The 9,894-nt window shown below is 41.3% G+C and overlaps 1 protein-coding gene and 1 pseudogene across 2 annotated transcripts; both read left to right on the top strand.

Moving 5' to 3' along the window:
* Positions 1 to 279: 279 nt before the first annotated feature.
* LOC117724059 (PRAME family member 12 pseudogene) lies at positions 280 to 4,555 on the top strand (annotated as a pseudogene).
* A 1,702-nt stretch (positions 4,556 to 6,257) lies between these two features.
* Actbl2 (actin beta like 2) lies at positions 6,258 to 7,388 on the top strand. Of its 2 annotated transcripts, XM_034523581.1 has the most exons (2): positions 6,258 to 6,386; positions 6,513 to 7,388. In XM_034523581.1, exons 1-2 carry the CDS (start codon positions 6,258 to 6,260, stop codon positions 7,386 to 7,388), a joined length of 1,005 nt encoding a protein of 334 aa, XP_034379472.1. The 2 variants fall into 2 exon arrangements, with proteins under 2 accessions (XP_034379472.1, XP_076772512.1); XM_076916397.1 differs by having other exon boundaries at positions 6,258 to 7,388.
* Positions 7,389 to 9,894: the final 2,506 nt, after the last annotated feature.

Raw genomic sequence — 9,894 nt, 5'->3', positions numbered from 1 at the left:
GGCTTATCAATTTACTCTTCCCCCCACTCCTCTTCTATTATCTCAACGCCCATAATCAGCTTGAAGAAGTTAATGAAGAGTCAGTGCCCCTATTCCCTGGGCTTGGGGACTAAGGTGGTAAATGTTGGGCTGTCTTTCTAGGGAAAAGTAGTGGTTTTGTGGGAACAAGAGGATTATCGCTTTCTGAGCCTTGGAGTCTGGATTGCCAGCCTGACTACTCTAGGATTGAAGCTTTTGAGAGCAGTGTCCAAAGAAACATCTGCATACCTAAAAGTCATGATGAGCTTCAGGGTCCCACCAACACTCCAGCAGCTGGCAAGAAGAAGCCTGCTGAAAGATGAAGCCTTGGCCATCTCTGCTCTGGAGGACCTGCCCTTGCATTTCTTCCCACCACTCTTCAAGGATGCATTTACCAGCAAACAACCTAACATCCTGAGGTAGATGGTGGCAGCATGGCCCTTCCCCTGCCATCCTTTAAAAGCCCTGAAGAAGACTCTCCACCTGGAGTCTTTCAAAGCTGTGCTAGATGGCCTTGATTTGCTGATGGCACAAAAGGATCGACCCAGGAGGTGCAAACTACAAGTGCTTGATTTACGAGATGCCCACCTCGACTTCTGGAAGGGTTGGGCTGGAAAACAGCAGATGGACTCTTCTCCAGATGTCGTTGGCACCAACCAAGCTGTAGGAAATCATCCCATTCTAGACAAGAAACAGCCCATGACTGTATTGATGAATCATTTCTTCATGTGCCACCATCCCTCTAATTATCTAAAGTATTTTTTATCAGTGGGCCTAGCAGAGGAAAGATGTGATACAGGTCATCTGTAAGAAGTTAGAGTTTCAGGACTATCCTACCTGTGACCCACGGGATGTTTTGGAGGTTTTTGATACAGACTCAATCCAGGAAGTGGAAATAAGGACACAGTGGGACACTCACACCCTAGCACTGCTAACCCCTGGCCTGGGCCAGATGAAAAACCTCCAGAAACTCACTTTCAAGGAAATCTATGTACCTGTGCATTTGCCTGGGGACCTAGAGATGGAAGCCTGCTGTTTTACAGAGATCTTTTTCCCAGTTCTCCAAACTGAATAAGCTCCAGCATCTCTATTTGAGTGATGTCTACTTCCTGAATGGTCGCCTAGACCAAGTGCTCAGGTGCTTGGAGAGTCCATTAGAGACCCTTGCTATCACTCACTGCTTGCTGTCACAATCGGATATGAACTATCTGTCCCAGTGTTCAAGCATCCAGAAGCTCAAACACCTGGACCTAAGTGGTGTCACCTTCGTACATTTAAATAATGCATTTCCAGGAAGCCTGCTACAAAGACTGACAGCCACTTTGCAGACATTAAAATTGAAGGGCTGTATGATCATGGACTCGCAAATGAGTACCCTCCTGCCTGCGCTGAGCCAGTGTTCCCAGCTCACTTAAGTCAATTTTGTGAACAATTTCTTGTCCATGGGCAGCCTGAAGAAGCTGCTGCAGCATACATCCAACCTCACACAGCTGACCCTGGTGAAGTACCCTCCCCCTGATGAGATCTATAATAACATGGGTCTTCTTCTTCCAGACAGATTTATACAACTTTATTCTGAGCTTATGGACACTGTCCCGGATATAAGGCAGCCAAAACAGGTCTGCTTTGTAATTAATATGTCTAGATTGTCAGAATCTTTATCTATAATTTGGAGGCCAGGCAATGTTCTTGTTGGGGATATATAAAGTGAGGTCTTTTCTGGGCTCTGAGAAATGGAAGGCAGGAGTCAAGTGATTGATTAGAGGCATTGGCCATGTGTATTCAGCCATTTCTGGTTGGACTTTGGAAAGATAATTATTTATTTCATTTTAATTCCAATCAAATTCTTCAGATTTAAAATAACTGTGTTGACATGGAGAACCATAAGCTTATTTTCAGCCTTATGTCTACAGGAAAAACACACCATTGGAGAGCAGCAATATATGAAAATTTTATGGCTTTTCTCCCAGCCCTTTCATAGAATGAGGGACCCTAGAGGAAGCACAGGAGATAGAGAGGACATTATAAAGAGCATAATGGACTTGAACAGGAGAACTCTGTGTCATTCTGCCTCTGGATGGCATCCACCTTTTAGCTGTCCTCTTACATACTCTTCTGCAGTGTATGGACACATTTTTATAAAATATAAGTCTGACTTTACCCAGGAGTCTCTTTGTATTAGAGTGTTATGACTTTTAAGCTGTGTCTCTTTCTTGGGGAGGTCCTGCAGCCTGATTTGATCTTCTCCCACAACCATTCGAAGTGTAATTTGTCATGGATTCCAATAAATCAGTTCTGAATATGAGCAAAAAAAGAGAGGATTAGCTAGGATTTATTGCATAGCCATAACCTATTGGTAGAAATCTGTACAATTATTATCAAGATGAAGATATAATTTCTTAAATGGCACCAATTTACTTTGATTACAAATTTTAAGGTTTTCATTGGTACGAGCTTCTTATTGGTATAAAAGTGAGATGAATATTGATACTCTCATAGGCATTGTACCAGTATAACACATTTAGGAATACAAAGCTTAGACCCAGCCCTTCTTTAACTTTTTTAACAGATTTGAGATGGTTAGCCTGTGAGTTAAGGAACTATAGCAAATTCATGGCTTGGAGTTTATTGTTAGGGTGTTTTCTATGTTTTATTTGGAAATAGCTGAGTGGAGTTAACAGACAACAGTCCAGAATACCTTAAATGGGTAGTTGGTTTTCAAAACATCAGAAGTCCACAGAATTGACGTGACAAACATTTCTGTATTAATGTTCATTTTGATTAGAGACCTGTCTGCTCTGGACAGCTTCCTGTATTGAATTCTAAGAAGAAATTGAGCATCTTTGGAGTTACTCCAGTTGTGGTGAGACAGACACTAGACAAGAATTACCTCTTTCCATCTACAGACAGATTACTGTCCAGAAAAGGACACACTTGCAGAATAGTCGACTGATTATATCTGCCTAGACAGAGTAATCAGCCCTTAATAATTCTGCAGCACTAAGGTCTGTCAGATGATCCTGGGCCAGAAGGCAGAAGAACAGATGCTCCAATGTTTTGTAGTATAGGAAGTGTCCAGGTGTTCAGAGGTCTCTATAAATTGGCTAAGTTTTAGAAACTATGCTTTGTGCTTCCTACAATTTTAGTTAACTCAGTCATTCTGGATTTCTGACGGGGTTGAAAACTTATAGTCTCATAGCCAATCCTGGCTATTTACCTTGAGAGAAAAGATTTGAGTGGATGGTTTTCAGCTGACATTCATTCTAAAGCCAAGGAAAAAGCCAGGTTCAGAACTAACTGTTTTAGTTAGGATAGATGACAGAGGTTCTGGTTAGTCAACAAAATGATAGACTGGGTATTAGGACTATCTTGTACCTCACTGGTACAAATTGGCATAATTATGCTTTAATTGTATTTTGAGAGAAAAGTTTTATTTTAACAGGAAGGGTGATATGTAGGAGGAGCTAAGGTGGGAGGAGTACTGAGAGGAGGAGAAGGAGTAAGGAGAGGAGGAGAAGGAGTAAGGAGAGGAGGAGAAGAAGGAGAGGAGAAGCTAGGTGGTGAGAGAGAGAAAGAGAGAGAAAGAGGGGGGAGACAGGGAGGAAGATGTTCACGTGTCTTCACCAGTCAAAGATAGTTGATATATCTAGGTTGGGTATTGAGTTACACCTCTGATTGAGCATTACCAAACTTATAAAGCCTTTGATTAACATTTTTAAAAAGTGTATAAATGCATAAAGGAAAAGGGGGCATGAGATAGGGGCTTTCTAAGGGGGGAAATGGGGAAAGGGGATGGCATCTGAAGTGTAAATAAAATATCCAATAAAAAAGAAAATAAAAAAATAATAATAATAAATAAAAAAAATAATAAAAACATGCTGTTGTCATGACTATCCAAGAGGCTTGCTGGGAAACACACACACACACACACACACACATACACACACAGGCTTGTGCTTGTCACATTTGAAGCTGAAGGTGTATTTCTACTCAACAATGAGGAGTTGTTGGCTTCACTTATGAAGTGAAGTTTTGGGGTGAGTGAAGGAATCAATGAGTCAAATGCAAGGTGACTTTGGAGACCTCAAATGTGGATATGAAAAAAACCACTTTGCTTTAGAAGAACTGACAAAGAAGTTATTTTTTTAACTTTTTATTGATTCTTTGTGAGTTTTGCATCATGCACCCCAGGCCCACTCATCTCTGTCCCCTCATATTCACCCTTGCCCTTGCAATTCCCCCACCCCCAAAAAACATACACACAAACAAAATAAAACAAAACAAAGCATAGGAAACACTTGTCATGGAAGGTGTAGTGTATCCCACAGAATATCCCTCTGTCTCCATATCTTCACTAATGAATGATCATTGTAATGAGTCATTGGTCTGGTTGGAGGTCTCTGACTTCTGGGACTCCTCACTGGGACTCCTCAGAGCTGGTTCACCCACACTGATGTCTCCAGAGCCAGCTCCACTGTGCTGCCCAATCAAAGAGTGGAGCCCTTTCTCCCAAGGGCTGCAGACAGCAAGAGGATAAGCCAGGTCTCCCACTCTCATGATCCCTGGGTCAGCTCTCCCAACTGCCCCAGGTAGTGAGGGGGGAGGGGGTAGAGAGACAAAGAAATGATTATCCTACTCACCAGACACATTTGAGACATGAAGTCATGAAAAATAGTAACTGATGGTTTCTCGGTTCCTCCTGTCCTATGGTCCATCATGACACACATTTACCAAGCTGTCTGTATTTCTACACTAAACATTAAATTCAAATAAACTTTCTCCGAAGTGGTCAGTATATCTTTAAATGAGAGGAGAGAAGCACTGTAAAGTTAACAACTACAACTGGGCTGGGTGTCATAATAAAATATATGCATCTTGAAGATTTAGTTGTTCAAAAGATCAATATAAAAGGAGTAAGAAGAGGAGAAGAAGAAGGAGAGGAGAAGCTAGGTGATGAAAGAGAGAAAGAGGGGGGAGACAGGGAGGCAGATATTCATGTGTCTCCACCAGTCAAAGATAGTTGTTATATCTAGGTTGGTCAGTGGGTTACACCTCTGATTGAACAATTCCAAACTTATAACGCTTATGATTAACATTATTTTTAAAAAATGTATAAATGCAAAAAGGAAAAGGGGGCATGGGATAGGGGTTTTCTAAGGGGGGAATGGGGAAAGGGGATGGCACCTGAAGTGTAAATAAAATATCTAATAAAAAAATTAAAAAATTAAAAATAAATAAATAAATAAATAGATCAATATATACCCAAATATATAATTTAAAATTTTGTCTTATTTAATTTGTTTATTGTTGCATAACTCAACTATTTTATAAAATTTTATTGTGAATAAGATTCTCACAATTTGTATTTTTAAAAGAATCACTCAAAAACATTGGCATTTTGCCTTTGTGCAATGAACATTGGCTCAGTAAACCTATGCCAATGCATAATAATAAGTTTGATTATTAGAAAATATAAATAATATAGTGTAGTTATTAGATAGTATGTCAGAAAAATATATAGTGGTTTACTTTATTGATCACTCTATTGCTTTTACTTGTGCCTGGTGGATTTGAAGTCAATTAAATAGCTCTACATTTTTCATGGCACAAAGTACATTCTGATTAAAGCCATTAGGCCACCCGAGGCCACTCATTATTTTCTTTCATTAAAACAGCTTCTATCACGATGACATCTTCTAATAATGGGAAAGAAAAACTTTAAAAAGTAAAGATAGAATCAGACCCTTCATATGAATAATATATCAAAACTGGAAAGTCAAAGCAAAGAGGAGCGGTCCTCCTCCGCGCAGGGGCGCGGACCCCATCTCTAGTTCTCTCACCTTGTGGTTCCATTCCCCCTGCATCACATAGTAATCTAGAGACCTCACCAAGCAGACCCGCAGCAGTGTGTGGGATGCCTAATTATAGCACCCTGAGATTCAGCCACTTGGTAGCCAGTTTTCTCTTTATGAAAGAAGGCCTGCTAATGATTTCTGTAATTATCATCATTATTAGTACCTCAAAGGTAGCCCCACCCAGAAATGCTGGGAACTGGTGAGATAGGACATGGGTGGAGTCAGTATGTTCCTTTAAATACGGGTGCTCGAGGTCCTGGCTCTCTTCTCTAAGGGCAGTTCTGAAGTGTTCTGAGTATCCAACCTCTGTCTCGCGCATCATAGTCTAGAACTCACCTCTATTTCACTTCTGTTCACCCATCTGGAAGAGCCCAACCAGCAACCATGGTTGATGATGAGCTGACTGCCTTGGTAGTAGATAATGGGTCAGGGATGTGCAAGGCAGGTTTTGGGGGTGACGATGCCCCCCGTGCTGTGTTCCCCTCCATGGTAGGGCGTCCGCGACATCAGGGGGTCATGGTGGGCATGGGCCAGAAGGACTGTTATGTGGGAGATGAGGCCCAGAGCAAGCGAGGCATCTTGACCCTGAAGTATCCCATTGAGCACGGAGTCGTCACCAACTGGGATGATATGGAGAAGATCTGGTACCACACTTTCTACAATGAGCTCCGCGTAGCGCCGGATGAGCATCCTATTCTCCTCACCGAGGCACCCCTCAACCCCAAAATCAACCGGGAAAAGATGACTCAGATAATGTTCGAGGCTTTCAACACACCTGCCATGTATGTGGCTATCCAAGCCGTGCTATCCCTCTATGCTTCGGGAAGGACTACAGGTATAGTGATGGATTCTGGGGACGGGGTCACTCACACTGTACCTATCTATGAAGGTTATGCTCTGCCTCATGCCATTCTACGACTAGATCTGGCAGGCAGAGACCTGACTGATTACCTCATGAAGATCCTGACAGAACGAGGCTATAATTTCACCACCACAGCTGAGAGGGAGATCGTGCGGGATGTCAAAGAAAAGCTATGCTACGTGGCCCTGGACTTTGAGCAGGAGATGGTCACTGCAGCTGCTTCATCTTCACTCGAGAGAAGCTATGAGCTCCCTGATGGGCAGGTGATCACCATTGGGAATGAACGCTTTCGATGCCCAGAAGCCATTTTCCAGCCTTCCTTTCTAGGCATTGAATCCAGAGGGATCCACGAGGCAACCTTCAACTCTATCATGAAGTGTGATGTAGATATTCGTAAGGATTTATATGCCAACACTGTGCTGTCTGGAGGTAGTACCATGTACCCAGGCATTGCCGACAGGATGCAGAAGGAAATTGTAACCTTGGCACCAAGCACCATGAAAATTAAGATCATAGCTCCCCCAGAACGCAAGTATTCCGTTTGGATTGGGGGCTCTATCCTCGCCAGCCTATCCACATTCCAGCAGATGTGGATCAGTAAGCAGGACTATGATGAAGCTGGTCCTCCTATTGTTCATAGAAAATGCTTCTAAATGAACTATCATGTCCCTTTTCCTAGGTCATAATGATGGTACCCCACCTCACCCAGGAAAATTAAGGTAAATCATTTACTTCTTATTGAGTATACAAGCCAGGAAATCTATGTCTCCATCCAAGTATCCAGGGCTATGACACAGCTAACCACCATGATTTTTATCAGCTGAGGCAATTCTGATTTCATATTCTGTTTTCTATGCCTGTGGGGCTCAAAGAAATGTGGGCTTGCCTACATGAAAATATGTGACAGGAGTAAGATCATGAGAATGTCATTTCAGGCTGAATAACTGCAGGGTGCAAGCCTTAAATCTAGTTCTTGCTAGATAAACAACACTCTACAAATCTGCAATACAAAAGTTTAGCAACTGTGTCTTACTAATTCTCTTTATTTACTTCTTTCTACGGATATAACTAATTACACAGGTCAACCATCTATATCCACATATGCATCAGGAAAGTAAAATGTTACATCTTAAAACGTAATAATGTACTTGGCTGACTGAGCAGCTTACGTGACTGTTCTAGCAGCTCTATATTTCAAAGAATTGCCTTATCACACAAGCCTAACTAAATAGTTACCATTCAATTAGTGTATATAAATCAAATAAATTTTCAAGTCAAGGTGGAGTTCTGTTGGTCAAGTACATCTTAATGACTTAGTTACTGGACTTCATCAGACTCACGAAACAGCAAACCTACAGATGATGCCTAACTGTTTACATAGAAAGGTAATGTTATATCAAGTTAATTTTGTTCTGCCACAGGGTGACAAGAATAATTTTATTTGTGTCTCTCAGCCTAATAATGTATCTTGAGTAATATCTGTTGGCCTTGATTCTGGATCTTCCTCTTATGCAAGGATGTCACCATGGGAAATATAGCACCAGCATCTTTGCAAGAAATAAATTGTAGTAGAAGCTCAGTAACCTCAAGCGTGTTCTTGAAAAGATTTGGTTGTAGTTCTGTATTTTATTACATCCAATGACGGGCAACAGAGACACTTGTTTACACATGTGTCTCTGAGATAACAGCATCTCAAAAAACATGGTGGTGTTTCATCCTACAATGTTTGAGATGATTTAATGAACCCAGTGGTGATTTAACAACAAACTTTTAGTATAACCGTATCTGTTTCCATCTATGCTGTGATTTCTGATTATTTGGTTATCAGGATAATTCATATTTTTTCATGTTTTTATCTAAAAAGTTAAGATATTTATTTGCTTATTTGGTTATGAAGATACTGTTAGACACGTGGGAGGGAGGAATCTCTTTCATATTAGTTTGGAAACTTCTTGTGTTTAAACATGTGAATTTGGAATATTTAACCAATTTTGATTAAGATGGAACTTACTTCCAAATAATTTGATTATTCCTTATTTCCTTTATCAGTCGGTGTAATTGTTTAATCTGCAAAGGCACTTTATTTTACAAAGCTTGCTTTTCGTCTAATTTCATTAAAGTAAAATGACCACATGATTATGTTTTGGACTTCCTGTTATTTCCTTCCCTCCTTCCCACAAGAGAGTGATTCAGAGAGCATCGCTCTCCCTGTGTATGCCCTGCTCCTCCTCCTGTTACTCATGTTCAGCCTGTACCTCCGACATTCGGTCCTGGAAAGCTAAAAGTCATTTTTTTTAAATAGCTAGTCAGATAAGTTTATAAACTCCTCCTAATATGAAGGTTTAGTGGGTGACCCAGTAATTAAGTTAGAGGTAATGGCAGCATAATGACATCCTGGATCTGTAGTTATGATGCTTCTCATCTACAGGGTGAGTAGTTCTCACAAAGATTCTGACCTATATTCTGGATTACTAGGAAAAGGGGAAAAATATAAAACCTGTGTCTCCAACCACGGAAAGTTTACGGGACAGATGAGGTGAACTCTCAAGAGAGTAAGCCACAGAACTCTAACTTGGAACATGTTAACCCTGTAAGACAAACAGCAGTGTAAACCTCAGGTCATTGGATAGGCTCTTCATGTGCACTGATTACTTGATTGATGAGTTTAATCAGGGCTCAGCCCACCTCAGAGCTTCACAATTTGGAATCAATGTCGTGTGCTTAACTAATACAATTGGACTGTTACTCACCAATGGCTCACCAGCCTGGCTCATCAGCCACATTACTCAGAGAACCTTTGACAAATATAGATTTCTGAGCCCTGGACTCAGAAATTCTGACTCAGTAGTAGGGTGAAGACTCGGGGTCCCAGCGTGCAAGCAAATAGAAGAATTGCCTCTCTAAAGAACCAGAATTTAAAGCACATTGCAGATGCAAAGATGAGGAAGAACTGTGGACACCTGAACTACCCATCTTCCTGGTAAGATTGGAAGCAGCAAGGCAGTGTCCTCCTGGTGACCTAGCGACACAGCACAGAACAAAGCTTTCACATTCCCCCATGCTGTATCCTGAATGACAGCTGCAGCTGATGTTCTGAGTTTCCCCAGATAGCAATTCCCCCAGTCATAGGGAATGCTTTCCCAAAAACAAGCCAGACAG

The sequence above is a fragment of the Arvicanthis niloticus genome, chromosome 19 (genome assembly GCF_011762505.2).
Source record: "Arvicanthis niloticus isolate mArvNil1 chromosome 19, mArvNil1.pat.X, whole genome shotgun sequence".
Classification (NCBI taxonomy): Eukaryota; Metazoa; Chordata; class Mammalia; order Rodentia; family Muridae; genus Arvicanthis; species Arvicanthis niloticus.
This window is presented reverse-complemented; position numbering and strand designations above follow the sequence as displayed.